At 39.9% G+C, this 18,822-nt stretch overlaps 1 protein-coding gene across 1 annotated transcript; it reads right to left on the bottom strand.

The window, feature by feature from the left end:
- Positions 1-1,155: 1,155 nt before the first annotated feature.
- Positions 1,156-18,793, bottom strand: LOC131739319 (dynein axonemal heavy chain 10-like). The gene is given in 31 exon segments (XM_059032679.1): positions 1,156-1,622; positions 1,931-2,076; positions 2,519-2,650; positions 3,223-3,394; positions 3,513-3,608; positions 3,893-4,102; positions 4,487-4,676; positions 5,126-5,314; positions 6,808-6,962; positions 8,124-8,278; positions 10,195-10,299; positions 10,528-10,801; positions 10,900-11,129; positions 11,283-11,562; positions 11,788-11,935; positions 12,622-12,839; positions 13,000-13,006; positions 13,418-13,592; positions 14,129-14,290; positions 14,420-14,550; positions 14,552-14,600; positions 14,849-14,929; positions 15,021-15,224; positions 15,437-15,608; positions 15,768-15,956; positions 16,182-16,349; positions 16,463-16,556; positions 16,833-17,005; positions 17,126-17,386; positions 17,497-17,649; positions 18,196-18,793. Coding segments are annotated over 30 exon segments (4,863 nt in total). The 5' UTR covers positions 17,647-17,649; positions 18,196-18,793; the 3' UTR covers positions 1,156-1,475.
- Between the last annotated feature and the right edge of the window lie 29 nt (positions 18,794-18,822).

Here is an 18,822-nt window from a genome sequence, read left to right as displayed (position 1 = left end):
TGCAGTGGTTGCCTAAACAAAAAAAGATTGACGGATGCTTGCTAAATTAGCCAGTTTTGAGATATCACATAATCATCATCATCATAATAATAATAATAATAATAATAATAATAATAATTCTTCATTTTATAAAGCACCTTTCATGACCAGTCATCACAAAGTGCTGTATATAAGAACACAAATAAAAATAGACAATAAGAAAAGTACCAAACATTAAATCTAAAAAAAATGCCAGTTTAAACAAGTACATTTTAAGGCAAGATTTAAAAACACCCAAGTATTCAGAGTCCCTCCATTTCTTTGGGAAGGGCTTTCCACAACATAGGGGCATAGGAACAGACGGCCCGATCAACCACGGTTCAGAGTCTGATCATGGGGACACATAAGGAGACTCACCCTTCAAGGCCTTAAAAGTCATTAGCAAGATTTTAAAATCAATGCGAAACTTAAGAGGACGCCAATGTAAGGATTCCAGGACGGGTAATATGATCACCAGATCGAGACCTAGTCAAAACCCTGGCTGCTGAGTTTTGAACATACTGCAATTTGTTTAGGGTGTTCTTGGAAACCCCAGCAAGCAGGGCATTACAGTAGTCAAGTCTGGCATGGACCAGTTTCTCCGCAGCAGGCATAGAGAGAACAGGGTGTAGCTGGGCGATATTCCAAAAACAGAAAAATGACATCTTGGTGATATTCCATACATGAGGCTCAAAAGTTAAGCTAGGGTCAAAAATAACCCCCATTTTTTTTTCATTTTAGAGCAAAACTCAGTCTGTACACCATCGATAGCCATGAACCTAGTAACATGACCTGTCTTATCACGGTTCAATTGCAAAAAAATGTGTTGCGTATCACATATTATCATTGGTGCTGTTTTCTTGTAACCAGGAAAGCTGTCCATATTGATATTGCTTTAAAAAAACAAAATAAAACTGAGCCACATCACAAATCTGAACTAAATGAAACAGTATAAACCTGCCCAAGTGCACCAACACGATCGCTAATAAAGCCAACATGAAATGTTAGTGTTGGCTCAACAGCAAGCCGATCTGGCAAACAGATATCAGAAGAATGTTTAGGAGTTCAATACAATAATCTTGAAGCTTGGAGGGTGAAAAAGATGTGGGAGTCTGAAAAGAGTATACAATATTAGTAGATAGATATTAATAATAATGTATTTATTTCTCCTTTACAGTTCTAGAAAATACAAACCCTGGTAAGTACAAAATCCTTAAAGTAAATAAAAAAACAAAAACCAGGCTTTAACAAAGTATATAAAAAGATTTTTTAACAATTGTACAGTACGCAACAAACAGTCAGTACATCTTTAAATGTAAGGCACAAAATGGGATAACGGTGAACTAAAGTATCAAAGAACATTTATAATAAACTATGTCAAATGACAAATAATATAATTTAATATATATTTTATTAAAACAAACAAAAAAAAAAAAAAGTGCTGTTTCCTAACAGTTTTAATCCGAGTTCAGAGAGAGACAGACCCCCTGCAGTACCCAGTGGGAGATGTGTTTTGTGGTGGAAAGATCAGAATCAAACACCAGGCCGACTCCCATTGCATTTCTTCTCATGGATGTGGCGTACACAGGTGTCCTTAATGTGTTCTGCAAGGAGGGAACAGAGGTTTGTGCATGAGTCCACATTAATCTAATTTGTATTTAAGTGTACCTCCTGTGTGTCGGTTTAGCCTCCTGCAGAACATGAACATGACGCAGCAAGGCTTTTAAAATATATATATATTTATTATGTCTTGCTGACTGCCATCTATATTTACTCACCATTAATAAAATAGATGTCTATTTTTACCTGCATGGTGCTTAAACTTAAAATATACTTTATAAAAACTGTTATTTACTGTTATTCAGACAAATAAAAGAAAAAAATTAATTTGAAAATGTGATTTGTTTCGTACCTGAAGTTTGAGGCGGTGCGACTCAATGGGAATGACTTTAAGAATGGGCAGTTCGACCACCAGGACTTTGGGTTTACTCCTGATTAAACATGACTTCTCAGTGCTCCAGTCAGCCCCTTCGAGATAAAGACCCGACACAAAGCATCCTGCAACAGAACCATGGGAAAAACATTAATACGACAGGTCAACGGCTGGTTTCACAAACCACGATTAGCACTAGTCTTGGGCTACCATTAGTTAGTGCAGGTATAGTCCTAACCGGGGTCTGTGAAACCAGCCACAACACTTCTATACACTGATGACTTTGTACATCTTTTAAGTTTGTACGTTAGCTGCATGTTCATTTGTTGCATCACAGATTGAAACTAAACTTATTTCATTTGACATACCCCAAACAAAGATGGTTAACTGCTTTATTACACTGGAGGAGTATACATTAAATAAATCAAGTAATACTAGGTCCTGCTTTCAGACCATTAAAATGTGCTCACTGTTACCTCACAAGGACGTTCAATTTCAAATGGTAAAAATGGAGATACAGTACTAACTGTGTAAAGGCTGTGGTGTGTACACAGTTTATTTCCATACCTGTCTGTGGCTGCAGTTCTATCAGGTGTTTCCACATGTCTCTGGCAGCCTGGGTGTAGTAACCGATTTCAGCATTAGGGTGAAGGCCAAACACTTCAGGAGTGTTAGCAAGTGGAAGAGATTCTATTTCCTCTATGAGATGAGATTCACACAAACACAAGATTCAATTCAAGGGATCGAGGAGGGAATATATATATATATATATATATATATATATATATATATATATATATATATATATATGAACTCAGCATGCATTAGAAAAGAGTACGCCCATTATGTAATTATTTTAAACAGTTGAAAAATGTAAGCAAACTATTAGGATTATTTTATAATTAATTAATTAATTAATTAAAAAATAAAAGTATTCTTATTTAAAATAATAACATTTGTAATTAGAGTATTGTACTGAATTCACTTATATACAGGAGTTTAAATTAAAAAAAAATTGTTACCTTGATCTTTTTTTATTAACAAGCACTACATAAACACAATGATGAACCTGTTACAATAGTGGTGCGTGGTTTCCTTAGGAAGGATTTCACTCAGTCTACACAGCTAGGAAACACATGCAGCTTCCTCTTAAAGTATTGTAAAGCACATCCCCATGAAGATGATGATGATATCAGTCAGCACAATGTATAACGCATAGGTTAGATATCAGCTTTACACATTCATGACATGATCCATAAATCCAGGCTTACCAACATAATCATCTTTGGGGCCGTCTTTTGGAATCCTGTAGTCAACCTCGTCATTTTGAAAGAAATGAAAAGGCTGGAAGGTGTCGAATATGAAATCCCCCAAATACTCATCCATGTATACCATGAGAATCCTGCGATCAAAGCTGTCAATGGCTCTCCCCCCGTACATCACCTTGGAATGTGTTTGAACATGTGATGAGCTGAACGTGGGGATAACACTGTGTCATCAAGTGACTACACACTGGAATCAATGTAATATCATGTGCATGTGGAAGCAGCATGCGCTTTACCTCTCCGATCAGGTACTTCAGACTTCCCCATGGGATCTTGCTATCGGCTTGATTGAAAGCTTTTGTTAGGTATGTATTCAGGATTTCCATGCAGACCTAGATCAGGATTAGAAGTAATATTATTATTAATTCATCAACATAAATGTGTTTAATTGATCCATTTTACATTCTTAAAGAATGATTATTGGATTTCTTTGCTGTACTCAATTTCCTAAATAGACCCTAATAAGCATCTTGCTGTGACTGGTCCTGATATCTGCTTTCTATCATCCCTCTGTGAGAACAAAGGTGGGCTTTGTATATGATGAGAATGATTTGGAATACTGGAGGGAGATGGTGATTATCGGTTTACAATGAGGGTCTATGAAAAAAAGCAATACCTGGAAGTCAGACTCATTGAAATCGTAAGGAACGTTCCAGCCGATTTTTCCGTATTTCCTCCTCTCCTGCACCACAGCGTGAAAGAAGGCCAGCACATAGACCAGGGATTTGAAAGCAGGATGTGGGCACCCTTCCAGCATGTCATAGGAGATCTTGAAGTATGTGGCTCTCATATTCAGCTTCAGCCCATTAGGAGGTTCAGTCACCACCTACAAAAAAATAAACAAGGTTGTGAACAAGAAGGTTGTTTGCAAGTAGCTAGGGAATGTAGTCCCCCAAGAAGAAAACTAAACAGCTACTGTACAAATGAAACAAAGCATTCTTTTATCAGGGAGTCTCAGACTGAAGTTAGACTCATTTGGAAGGGGATTTAGTTGGATCTCAGAACAAGTAGGTGACTGGATTTATTCCAAATGTGCTTTATTTAGGTGAGGGAGTTAAGGACAAATAAAAAAATGGATCATAAAATCGTGGCATTAGGATTAGTTTATTTTGGCATGTGGGTATTCAAGAATATACTGATAAAAAAAAAAAAGAAAAACATTAAAAATATATTTTTGCCACTAAAATACTTCTTGAAATTCAACGTCTACCTTTAATGACTTCTGGAGTATTCCGATTGGGAAGCCCTTGGTTGGATCAGTGGTGAGCCACAGCCGGAAATCAGGGTGTGGCTTGCTGACTCTCTCCAATGACTTCTCCAAGTCCTTGAGCCACTTAACCAGTAAGTGACAGTTCTGTAGCATTAGCCACTAGCCACGAGACACTGCAGTCTCCAGCCACCTATTAGTGAACAGCATGCAGGTTTGAAAGCACATCAGCACTGGTTTAAAAGTTAACCTTCACTTCAAAATATCTTGGACGTTGCTTCATGGAAACTCGATATACTGCGCACAGCCCCAGTGGTACTGAAACCTTCTATGTGAGTGGATCAATCTGCCCTTTCAAACAGCGAAAGCCTTTTTTCCTGATGCAGAAAGTCTGATGTCTGGATATCAGCTCTTTTCTGTCATTTCAAATTGGGAGGGTTCACCCCATCTAACCACAGCTGTGAGCATTTTGTTCAGTACAAATGATTCTATAATAATGGTTAGTGTTTTAAATAGACGTTGCTGCAAGTAAACTTAACCTAGAATGTGACATTACTGCCTTGTTGACTTTCTTACTTATTTATCTTCTATGCAGTTTTCCATATGCTGTTGGTAATCCTAAGATGTTCATATTTCAGGCACTGTACCTTTTCCTGCCCTTGCCCCATTGCCAGGAACTTGAGCCTGCTCCCCCCGAAGCCTGTTCTCTCCGCCAGCTTCATGAGGTCACTGGCAGGGTCTGAGCCGGGGCTCAGGATGAACACGATGGGAGAATTGGGGGTGCTCTGATCGAATATGGCTTCAAAACTGATCACAGGAGGCTGGACATACCTGATACAAGGAAGAGAGGAGAGACCACGTGGTTACCATGTTACCTTTAAGTGGTGGGTCTGCTGGTTTTAATGAAAAACAACCAAAAAAAATATCACCTTTAGATTTTTTGAATGTACTATATCCTAAACATGAACAAAAACACATCTATACTGAGCATCAAAAGAAACGTATCACTTATATTTGAGCATCAAAAGAAACGTATCACTTATATTTGGATAAAATTCACTAGATGTGATCGAAAAATGACAAACTCTGTTTTAGAGCAGGTGCAGAGACTTTTTATTGTGCTGATTAACAATTGACATCACGAAGATGCTGCATAATGATCTGTCGATCTTGGGCAGGTGACTCTTGATCTCCCAGTTCGTGGCCTGTCATTGACAGAGAGTGTGTCTGGTTATACCGTCTCGCCAGGTTTGAAATTGCTGGCTGTGAGCACCCAAGACGACGAGCCACAGTACGCTGCCCTAGTCCAGCCTCCAACATGCCGATTGCACGAAGGCGCGGCTCTCTTGACAGACGTGGCATTCAACAGCTGAAATCACTCCATATCCAACTGCCTCACTAATTAGGTGATTAAGTGCATATGCTTCAGTCATAGTCACTCAAGCATGTCATGGTCAAGGATGAATGATCGAGTGATTAAAAAGAAACCAAAAACATTCCGTCCATCATTTATATGCCTTATTTTTTTTTTTTTAAATAAATGTGTTACAATAGTGATGTTTCTTTTGCTGCTCGGCATAAAATGCAAATTAGTTTTTAACTACATGTAAATATATGTACTAATCTAACACTGACATCCTCCATATTCCCAGCACTTCCAAACTGGTAAGTAAATAGGCTTTGGATAGCTGTAATAAAACAGGGTCCCATCTGCTGCTTTCTTATTCTTGTTATCCACACAGGACACTAATTACTTTAGAACCAGAGGGACTCGGTGTATATATCGAAACTCAGTGGCAGGTGTTTTTGAAACAGCACTTTACAGTGAGCAATAGATTCACTTGCTTGAGATTCTGCCAGTTACCCTTTCACATTTCACCAGAAGTAGAAGCAATGTAAAAATTGCATTATTGAAAAAAGAAATATGCTGTGTGCAGGCATAGAAATAGTTTACTGGTCTGCTGTTTTGTGTGGAGTTATCTTTCCTATACTAAAACATCATTTATACCTGTATATAAGTCTGCAGTACTGAAAGGGTAATATTGTACAATTGACAATAACAATTAACAAGGTGCCATCACAAATGTACTTATTTTTTTTCAACAGCAATGTCAGAAAGTGTACTGCAATAGTCACCTGTTCTCAAGCTAATGCCATCTGTGTTGCTTTAAAACCATAACAGTCATGACGAAAATATGACAGCCCATGCTGTTGGTAGCTCATTGCGTTACACTAAGTGAATCTGAAGGGCGTGTAAGCATTATTTCCTGAGTTCTCACAGACAGGACACATGGGGGTGGCACCTCTACAATCAGGGCACTTACTTTTCTCCCATAGTCAGCGTTACATAATCAGTCACTGCCCGGTAGACTCGGTCGATGCGGAAACAGCGCAGCAGCAGCAGCTTCTGGAAGCTGGTCAGGTTGTCCTTGTATTTCATTGGAAAGGCAGCTTGTTCTGGGCTATCTAAATCATACCACTAGGAAGGAGGACATGAAGCCAAGTTTATCTATGAAATATTAAAAACACACACACATTCGACATTCAGTACACAAATACCCCGATCGCTCTCCTGACACAGGGTGAATTTTCATTAGCTGTGGCTTCTTCACGTGAGTTTAGATGAGCAGATTGAGTTTGTGCCTTTTATATAAAATGTGTAACTGCTGTCATACCAGGACGCTCCTAAAACAAAACTTAAAAGCGTTACAGATGAGCAGTACAGGAAAGAAGAAGCGCATTGCATTGATATGGTTTAGACTCCACTCTCCTGCATGTAGATTTTGATACTGCTGCAATAGAGCACTGTGTTTTGATGAGATCTTCAATATTCTCAGCTACTGCCTTCAGGCTCCAGACACTTCTAAGCTCACATTGGCTTTGACAGCAGTATTATTTGTGAGGTTTTGCAAAGATAACTCTTATCTGAAAAGTTGAAATAGACATATAAATGGGTCCCATAAAAAGTAGCATAAACAGATTTATATTTGTTAATATAAAGGATTAAGAAGCTTGCTGACAAGGCAATGTATTCATTGTTTTTTTTAGCCTGTTATGATCACTGGATCTGTGACTTTTTGTATGTTGAATTTTGTTTGGTTTTGTTATAAAATGGTTCAACAGTAAGTTAACCACTAGCACTTGTACCTCAAGATACTATATTTGAAATTTACAAGCAAAAAAAACTGGCTTTGAAATTGGCTTTCTTTGATGTTACCAGCAACACTGCAACTCATTCAACAACTTAAGCTGTGACACAATTACACCATTGTAATTGATTCAGTTCGAAAATGTAGGTGAAATCCACTTCTGCTGGATTTGCCTATGGTTTCATTGAATAATCAATAGTTCAATTGTATAATCATTCAAAGGCATGGGGGATCACTTTTAGTATGTCTGAAAAGTGTACACATGGACTGTGATTGAAGCCTTTGGTCTGTCTTTAGTAAGCAGTAATGCACTCATTTGTGCATTAGCCTTGTGCATGTGCTGATATTCAATCTTTTTTTGCTTGGTAAATGCACCTCTCCTTTAGGGTCCCACCACTGCTCTCTTCAGTCAATATCAATGGTTCTAATAAAAGCAGATGTAATAGTTTGAGGCATGTTGGCGGAAGCCTGAGAGACATAGAAGCACTTACTGATTTCCACTCTGCATCGTGTTTCTCCACATCGTCAGGCAGAGTGCCGCATTCCTGGGGGAAGAGCTCAGCCAGGCGGATAATGTCCTCCCAGCCCTGATCTGGGAGCCAGGAGCAGGGCTTCTTATGCTTGCTCTTCTCTAGGGAGAGGTTTCCTGGTGAAAGCCAGAGCAGGGAGGAGGGAGAGATATCAGCACACATTCATTCACCTGGCATTGATCTGTCACTGCAGCACTATTACACTCCTACAGAGACACCCCTGCCTTGACTTACCAGAACACACAATGGTGTAATCACCACTGAATCACCATGTTTGAACCATTTCAGAATCACATATGCAATGTTGAAATGTGGCTATTCAACAGACTACAGGTTACATCATACCAAGACATGCCTGATCCTTCAGGGGTTCAAGATTATAAGGAATACAGGATCTAAAGCTGTGGCAATGCAGGAGATGCTCCGATTGAGTAATGAGTTCTGTTCTTGGCATATGATGATCTTACACCATTGATCAAAGATAATACATAATATTTGGATGGCTGTAGTCATTTTAGTGTTAACCAGCTGCCTTAATTAAGAAAAGAAGATACTTTAATTGCCTGGATGGCAGCATCTAGAGCATTCACATCACGTCACCTAAGCTTGGGATCAAAAACAGGCAAACCACCTTAATACAGCCTGAATGTAGTTACAGATGCATTTATACATTGTAAGGAGTGTGTATTCATCTTTCACAGCATGCATACCCTGCAATACATAGCTCCTAATATCCTGAATCAACACAGACAGATGCATTAATGATGAAAAGGGAACTGAAATGTCTTTCGGCAATGAAATCCAGGATGTTCCAGACATTCTGTCTCCTATGCAGCTAGAGTTTACATCTATCTGAGATTAATAGTGAATGTCAGTTTCCAAATAAATAATTTGCAATGATCACATGCAAAATACCTTATAATATATATGTAAGTATAGAGGGCTAGACAAAAAATTGATATTTTTTTGGCCCACCCTGTAGGTAACCCTGACCAGAGCACTAACAATATTCCTAATGCATAATTTATTAATATATTGTTCATAATTCCCAGCACTTGCTGTGAACTACAGGAATGCTGCCGTACACTGCCATCTTGTGGTAGTACCCTGAAATTGCAGTGATGTAAGAAAACAAAGAGCTGAAGGATAATTTTGCTTGACAACAAACCCAGTTCTGCTTATGTAACGGCCAGTTTCAGAATGATAGGATGCTGCCTGGGAGGCTGGGGAGCAGAGCCGGCAAGCTTTATACCTCTGAGACAGCCACTTACAGCTCTCTCAGCAAAGGGAGGTGGGGATGACGATGCTGTTCAAACAGCATTCTTAACCACCAAGAGGCCAGGCGTTTGTTAAAAACACACGCAATATCTTCTTAGCTTTTGGGGTTTAGAAGGCATGACGTATGGATGTAAAATGCTGTTTGTTTATTATTCAAAGTACATCAGTCTTAATGGTTAGGGATGGAGTTGTTAAAACAAGCATTCACAGATTCTCAAGTGGCGCAGTGTTATTATGGATGCTGCTGCTTTTTCGGAGGCTGTGTGTCGTCACTAAATTCCCAGGGGGGTGAAGTCGTATTGCTGCAGTTGCTGGGCCCGGCACAAAACCAGCATTTCTTGACAGTGCTATATTTTCAGAACAACATTTGGAAACGCATTACCGGCACACTGAATTTGGCACAGACAGGATGGGCGCACAAGTCCCAGGACTGAAGGTATACTTATGCTGTCAGCTCAATCTTTTCTTTAGTCATAAATGCAGCAGCGTGCTTTTTATTTATACCTCTATTGAAATAGATAATATATGCAGACCTTGACTCACAGCATCAGGCTGATGTTAAAATAATTGGCTTTATAAAGTGTCTAAAGGTTTTTTTTATTTTTTTTTATTGCACCCTTAAGGCAGAACTGAAGACAATCTGGCATATCCCACTCAGTATGTATTGAGGTTAATATTTTTATAAATGTGTTTCATTAAGAATGACTATTGTTCTTCCAGTATACTAACTGTTTTGCTTATCACACTGCCTTACCCTTTAGAAAGAAGTCCAGTTCATTCTGGGGCGCTCTGAATTCTGCCTGTTCTATCTTGATGGTCATATTAAATGAGAACAGCAGCTTATGTTTCTCAAACAAACCTGCAAAGATTAAACATACAAAGCATATACTAACAATGTACCATGTTTAAGATAGATAGAGAGATAGATAGATAGATAGAGAGATAGATAGATAGATAGATAGATAGATAGATAGATAGATAGATAGAGATAGAGAGATAGAGAGATAGATAGAGAGATAGAGAGATAGATAGATAGATAGATAGATAGATAGATAGATAGATAGATATTTGAATGGGCTCTACTAACCTGTGCAGCCATAGTAATAGACATTATAAGTCAGAGTGTCCATAATGTTTCTCAGTCTTTTTTGCAGAATGGAGTCTGGCAGAGATTTACGCAGAGAGAAATCAAAGACCTCCAGGTACGATGCCAGCGAGTACTGGTACATGGTGTTTACCAGCGCCATCTCAGCCAGCACAAAGAATAAAATGGCACCTCTCTTGGCAGCGGGCCTGTACCCATCACGGAGCTTGTCGATGTCCACTGCTGTTTTCCCTGCCAGCTTCAATTTCTCTGAGACCTAACAGAAGCAAGTGATTAGATCAGGAAGTAATCTAAGAATACCTACATTCCCCTTATTTATCCTGCAATGTGTTTGTGCTGTCTCCCGCCCCTAACCTCCGTGGCCTTGGTTTTGGTCTCCTCCAGGGTGTGGACGAGCTCTACGTTGTCCAGCATGTTTCCTGTGGAAGTGGCCAGCTCTCGGAGCAGAGAGTCCTCCAGGTCCTTCAGTAGCTTCTTGTTCTCGCTCGTCTCCTGAATGAGACGCTCTCTCTGCTCTTCAAGCTCCTTGCGCTCAAACCCCACGATCACACTCAGCAGCTGGTCCTCCAGTCCTTTCAACGTAACTGCACAAAGAGTGAAATAAAATCACACTTCCGTCACAAAATCATGGATTCGATGTGCACTGAGCATATCAGTAACAATCTATTACACATATTTAAATATGGAGCTTGACAAAATAGTTAATGATGTCTAATCTGTATTTATTTTTTTTTTACCTGTGTAGTTAATGACCATTGCTTTTCCAAATACTGATGGGGAGTATTTTGGATTTGCCAGTTTGGTGTTGAGGTAGAGTTTAAGGTTTGGGTCGTAGTCTACTTCCTTGTCCCCAAGGAGAATAATCTGGCGTCCCTGAGCGCCTTTAATGTTCTTTTCCAGAACGTTGTCAATCACTGGATCGATGTACTCGTCCACATCTTGGAAAAGGAATGGGAAGCCATACTTAATAGCCATTTCCAGCTGCTTGAGGAAATCTGGATCGTTAAATGAGGAGACCTAAAAACAGGTAGAAACAGACTTTAAAACAAAAAGTTTATGCACGATTATTGTTGTAATCCTTTTAATCACATAGACTTGCCGAGTGGATTGCTACTAAACCTTATCGTTCGATTTTCAAATGTAGTTTTTCGAAATGGGTAAAAGTAAGTGCTGGCCCCAGATCGTCAACAAGTAAAGAAATGAAGAGCTGGGATTTTGCTGAAGCTCCAAACCAGATGGCACCTTCAGATTGTTCTTCTCCTCCTTCTTCTTGATCCAGTTTAAGGCTTGCTGCTGGGGGTCGATACACAGGGGGAAGCGGCTGGCCCGAGTGGTGAGAATACCGTTCTGAACAGAGAGATCATCTGGAGGCAGGCCCTCTGATCCCCACCTGCAACACAACACAGGGGGAATGAATGATGCCTTTCAGACCTGTGCTGAAACTCCAGCCTTCCATATTGGAATGTATATACACAGTGTAAGCCAGGACTATGGTAAAGGTTAGATCTTCACATTAAAACTCTGAACATTTTTCTCACAGGATGACATAACATTGGTCCATCTGAGTGGACAGAAAAATCCCCCCAGTCAATCTCTGTTATCAGTACCACGTTTTAGAAGACAAGTCTGTTCATTTCCAGTTCAGCCTTGAATCTTTGTTTCACAGACAAAAAAAAAAAAAAAAACGATTTGGTTTCTAAACCCATACAGAGTTGTTGGGTTTTTTTTACACATTTATTTTGGTACCAGATTCATATCTTTTTTTGACCCAGTTAATTTGAAAAAGGCTTTTTCTTATGCTCAAGTAAAACAAGGCAGTATTCATCATTGTATACATGCAAGTCTATGACTTTTTAAAGTCTCTACTGCGCTCCATTCTTAATAGAAACAGAAAACCTGCTGATCACTGCACAGAAGGGACAGAGAGCAGCACCCAAACTCACTCTCCACTGCCCCCTTGTGGTTTCCTAACAGATTTTTCACTCTAACTGTTAACTGATACATATACCAAAAAAATATTATCTACAAATGATTTAGGGGACTACATTTGACACTGAAGTTTTACATCTTCTTTACCTAATGTATTCTGAGCCCAAGCCTGAGATGAGCTTGTCTGCAGCGATCAGCCTCCTCTCCATGATCTCTGCTTCCTCCTGTAGCTGCTGCTTCTCTCTTATGTCTGCCTCATATTTTTCCCCAAGAGCTTTTAACTCTCTCTGTATGGTCGCCAGCTCGTTCTGAATCCTCTCCAGCTCTCGCTTGCTCTAGAAATAGTTTCTTTCCAGTCTGGCCACCTATGAAGACAGTGGGAGAGTTAATGGGGAAACAGTGGACATGAGAAGCAGGTTTGGGGTAAATCAAAGAAATTCAGAAAAGAAAATGCTGCTTCAGACAACCAGTGTTGTTGATAAATTAAAAGGGAGCAAGGCAGTGGTGATAATGTATAAAATGCACCAAATTACTAATCAAGTCTACATCCGAGACCACAATCCAGAAATGCCATAAAAACGTTTTTCAGTTTCCAAATATGTACTACCTTTTCTCTCTTGGGTATCCCTTATTTCTGTAAAAAGGCACACCGAGATATTATTTCATATAGAAATATTTGGACAATTGTTTTATTCATTTTGTCATGCTAGTATATGCATATTGTAATTGTGTTAGTGCACTTAAAGGGAAGGTGAAATCCAGATTATACAGCAATCGTATTTTACCTGGAGGAAACCTGCGTCACAACGTTGTTGAGGCAGAATCACTTGGATCCTTTAAGACCCAACTTGACAGTGTTCTGAGATCAATCAGCTACCAGGAAGCAGACAAGGCTAGATTGGTCTCCTTTGCAAATGTTCTTGTGGTATTCTTATGGTATTACCTGATCTCAGTGACGTCCGACTTATCCAGGTCTTGCAGAGCCAGCCTTGCAGCTTCCAGTGCAGGTAAAGCCTCAGCCAATGAGCTCTCTGCGTCCTTCTTCTCCACTGCGATCACCTTGTTCTGCTCTTCAATCTCCAGTGCTTTGTCCTCTGCCAGTTTCTTCTTCTCCTCGGCTGCAAGTGTTTGGGATTCCGGGTGTTCTGATCACATTTCTCATTCATCTTTAATTCCCAAGCTGGTCCTGGATGCAATGGCAATTAAGCCATGAAACCAAACTCAAATTCCACACCACATTGCAGTGGGTGCGTTAAGTAACCGAGCGGCTCAGAGCGAGAATCTTTCCGCTCACTCGGATCACCGATGAAATCTGCTCTGTAGCGCCCTGAGCTGCTCAGGGGGAGCGGAACTGAGCATGCTGTTAAGTGGGTTCTTTCACTGAGCTGCTCTGAGCGGCTCACTTACTTAACGCGCCCACTGGCAATGAGAGATTATCTACATTGCCCTATGAACGTTCTGCATGTAGTGCCCATTCAATCCTTTGCCATGAAAATGTTCTCTATATTATAAATTAAGTGTAACCTGCATATTAGATCACTCAAAGGTGGTCTTTACATCGACTATTGAATACATATGGAAGTGATCTAACTGGGGAGAATATAGACAGTATACAGAGACTGATCTAGGTGGTCCTTGAAGCACCCACACCTACCGACAGCAGTATTGGTGGAGATTTCCATCAGCAGGACCTCACAGGCTGTAGACTTCTCAGCTAAAACCACTTTCTGTTCAGCCAGCTTCAGGTTGAGATCAGCCAACTGTAAACTGGCCTCCTTCAGTTTATCCAAGCCACCCTCCAGGCGTTTGCATTGGGCTAAAAAGAATAGACATTTCTGGTTACAATTACATGCATAAAGATGTTCTGGTCTGTGACACCGTATTAATATATAAAGTGCTGTGCAGTTGTTCTGGGGTTTTAGTAACACCTAGTTTACATTTTTACCCAGGATGTATTGATCCTTATCGTCCAGCAGTTTGGTGTAGGTGCTGATGAAATCCAGGTAGTTTTTCGGAGTCACGTAGTTGCTGCGCCTCAGTTTCTGCTGGAACTTCTTACTGAAGTTCCCCACAGACATGTCCAATCACTGAGTCTGTGTGCTGGGAAGGGATCATCTGATTATCTCCTGTTGGGAAAACAATCATAAGGTTACAGAAAAAAAACAAAGGTACTGCATCAAGTAAAAAATACATATGTCTGGTCAATAATGTTAATAATAGATATCGTTTTTATCCTATATTAAACACCAATTTATTCATGTTGACCTGCATAGTGTAGTCTAGCAACTCTACAACTGTGTTTCCCTAAAGTTTGGCAAATGATGTTTAATGATTTCACTGCTATTGACACTTGTAGATAAAGCATTAAGCTTACCGAGGAAGGACTGAGCAACGGCATGCAAAGCCTGTGGAGGCCAAGGCAGGAACCAGTCAATCCCAGTGTTGTTCACCAGCCCTGTAAAAAGCATTCAATTTTAAAATCAGCCACAAAACAATTACGAGGAAAACGAACAATTGCAGGGTTGGGACAGTGAAACCATTTCTACCTGGGAAATTTCTGCACCGGGTCCTCAATGTGTCGCCGACGGGGGACATGCCCAAGACAACGTGCAGGTTGTTGGCACTCTTGTTTACAAAATACTGCCAAACGCTTTCCTTGGCAGGTCCTACCCCGTGTTTAGCAGCTTCATCCCGGACTTGTCCCAGAATAGATTCCTTCTCCTCATCTGGGAAAAGCGCCGGCACAATACCTGTCAAAGAAAGGTTTGTCAGCAGTGTTACTTGGATGCATTCGATAAAAAGCGAATTATTTTGTGAAAAGCCCTAGATACATTGACTAGCTTTTTTAGTATTTATTAGAAACAGTATGTTGATCATGTTTTAACAGATGAAAGAAGGGCCATTATGTAATTGTTCTGCCATTTGCCTTGCTCTGCAAAGTGTTTCCGCTGCTGTAAATCACCTGATGTTAACATGTTATTGATCAGCTCCAGGAAACCCTCCTCTGCCACGTGCCCATCAGTGAACAGAAAGACCGTCTTCTTATTCTCGATGCCCAGCTTCAAGTACAGAGTTTTAAGATCTTCACGGAAGTTGTTCTCACCATAACCACGACTCAATGTGATTTCAAACACCTGAAATGGTAAAAATACAAAAAAAAACACAAACAATTAATTGTATACCTTACCACAGACTAAGAGTTAGGCCTACAGTACTTCAAACCATAAATGTGCATGCAAAAATGTTTTAGTTTTTTTCACAGAATCTCTTCCTTCATTCTTTGGATCATTTACCTCGCATCCAGCTGTAAATGCAGCAAGTTTTGTTAAGGATTGCTTCCCAGATCCTTCCACACCCACAAGCAGAGCGTGACCGCGGGTTATTCTGATGATTCGGTGGACTCGTGTTAAGTGCTCCAGTGCGTCATCAAACAGAACCAAGTTCATGCGTGTTTTTGTCTCATTGTACTCTTCAAGAATTTCCTAAAATGCAATTTAAATGAAAATAATACAAACAGAGTATTAAATTTTGACGAAACTACAATTTAAGCTCCACTGTTATGACCAGATGAGGATCAGTAAACAGATACAATGAATGAATGAGGTCTGAATATGGCTGAACGTGCAATATCACAACCTTAATTTTACAAAACTGGAACCGAATGACTACAGCTAATGGCCCACTATTCTGAAATCGTTGTGAAGTACCTGAAATAAAGCTTTGGCTGCAACGTAGTCCTGAATGTCTTCATACACTCGGGGTTCTGCATTGTTCAGTGCTGTCCTGTAGTCTCCAAACAGAATGGGATCTCTCAGAACCGTCTCCGTCCCAGCTTTAAAGTGCTCTTCTATTAAGTTCTTGATGTGGTCTTGAACCTTAAAATGGAAAGGCACGGTTCACTCTAAGAATGTGTGGGACGTTATGTGGAGTAGGTTACTCTGCTGCCCTTCACATGGTGGCACTACACAAACACTTCTGCTTGACTCACCAGCGTTTTGTCAGTTTCGTTGATGAGCCTGTCGTGAAAAACTCGGAGACACTCGTTCCTCCAGACTCTGACAAACTGGGTGACAGTGAGGAATCTGCAAAGTGAAAAATCAAGTTAAAAAAGCCATTCTTCTGAATCTCATAAGAACTTCAATATAATACACTTATTTGATAACGTTGGATGGCTTAGTGTTCCAGTGAGGCTAGATTACATTGGTACAAACTACAGTGCTGCTTCATGACCCGCCAAATATAGAATATATATGCATTATCCACTTAATGAAAATGGCTTTTAAGTAAAGCATGTGTAAGACACTCAATGTGATAGCTGCAAGTAGGATTTGATGACTGCAACCATTTCTATTTAATACCTCTCCGGTGTGGTTAGAGTCAGTCCATTGGAAACCCTGGACAGGTCTCTCAGGTTGAAAATGTAGTGGAATTTGGACGGTGTTGGAGGCAGATCTCTAATGATGACTTTATAAAGCTCTAATGTGCAGAAAATGAGCTTGTCACAAATATCTTGAATTTCAACCTCAAATGCCTGCAAAGCAAACAAAAAAAACAAATCCATTTGTCAACATTGTCCTCAAAAGGTGCAAGAAAGTGGATTGTCCCATCCCTGATCTGTTCAAGGCGATTATGCAGAAGCAAGTGAATTTACCTTAGTGTGTCCCTTCAGAATGGAGGTGTAAATCAAGTGTAGAGATTCCTCTTCAGGGAACGGCACATTGAAAACAGTGAAGAGGGAAATGAATCTGGGGTCCACTTCATTGCGGCCGCCACCTGCCTTCCCCATTGCAGCTATAAAGCCAAGGTCACGCAGAAATTTACAGTTCAATTCTTTCCCGCGATCGTACATTCCACCTTTCTCCAACAGCAGCTTCAGAAGTGCAACAGGCTGCTGAGTGCCATAATCGTCCACCTGCACAGGAAATCCAGTTACAGTAGAAGAATAAAGAATAGGGATCTGATCTATAACACACCTCATCAAAATGATTGCCCTAAACGAAGTGGCAATCCATCCAAATTTACCCTGGGCATGTTCAGATCATCCATGAAGATTAAAAGCCTCTTTCCCAGGGGGGGTCCATACGTGTCTTTAGTTCGTTTCTCTACACTTGCCTCCAAGTTTCTTTGGAGATCCATAGAAGTTGTCCGAGACGAGAAATTGATTGTTAACATAATCTAAATGTGAACAAAACGCACATTGATAAGACATAAACCCAGACCTGAACCAAAATACTTTATGTAGATATGTAAGAAAATGGGTTTCAAAACAGAAAAAAAAAAATAGTAAAAAAAAAGAATATGATAATGCATTCTTAATATCTATGAAAATGTAAGGTGATTATAAATCTGATTTAATGGAAGCGGTTTCTTCTCCCTCCTTAGATGGTCCATCGCTCACTGCGGCAGATTGTGATGCACCGCCTCCCTCCTGATTTTTGTAAACAGTCGTTTCTGGTGCTTCTTTACAACAAATATTTATACCAAAGCAATTGTGAAACTATAGTTGCAATACATCCCCCCAAAAAAGTTATCTTATCATACACTGGACTACACGTGTGTGTGTAAAACAACTGACAAGATACTATTTTAACTTTCTTACGTTTGTTTAGTCTCTACAGACAATGTTTAGCACTGCCACCGCAATTTTGACATATTCTGCTGTGAGCGGCAGCCAGTGATAATATTATTATATAAATACATTACAAAAATTTATACAATTACCGATCACTACTTCAATCTCTATCTGCTCCTCCCGGATTGTTTTAAAGAACAGCAGTGCCGAAGCCGTCTCCTCTGTGGTGGTGTTATTCAGAAACCCAAGTATTTTCTGCTCCTGTTCCCCTTCGCCTCTGCTCAAAAGCTCATCGAAACAACCCGCGTCCGGGAGGTAAAAGGATCCACAAACACGGTCTCGTATCGACTCCACACGAGGATCGTCTAACGACATTTTGTGTAGCTTATTCTATTGATATTATATACGTAAAACAGATATATATATAAATAAATAAATTCGAACATAACCCTACTTTGCCATCTCAATGAAATTCTTAGCGTCGTTTAGAACCTTGCGTTGCTAAGGTAACAACAGGCACGTTACTTCCTGTTACTCTTTTCTACACTTCCTTCGCAGTTGCTACCTCGACAGGTTGCTATGGCCAGGGTGATGTGTTTCGTACAGTATGTGAAACACTTGAATTAAGTTTTATACTGCTATTAAATACATTGTAATGTTGTTGTACAAGTAATACAATAACACCATAATTGATTTGGATCATATCGAATAGCGTTTTCATGTATTATTATTTTTTCTCATAGGGACAAACTAGGAACTGTATCATCAGCATTCAT

This window comes from Acipenser ruthenus, chromosome 11 (assembly GCF_902713425.1).
Source record: "Acipenser ruthenus chromosome 11, fAciRut3.2 maternal haplotype, whole genome shotgun sequence".
Lineage (NCBI taxonomy): Eukaryota > Metazoa > Chordata > Actinopteri > Acipenseriformes > Acipenseridae > Acipenser > Acipenser ruthenus.
The sequence above is the reverse complement of the archived record's forward strand: the minus strand, read 5'-3'. Positions and strand labels throughout refer to the sequence as shown.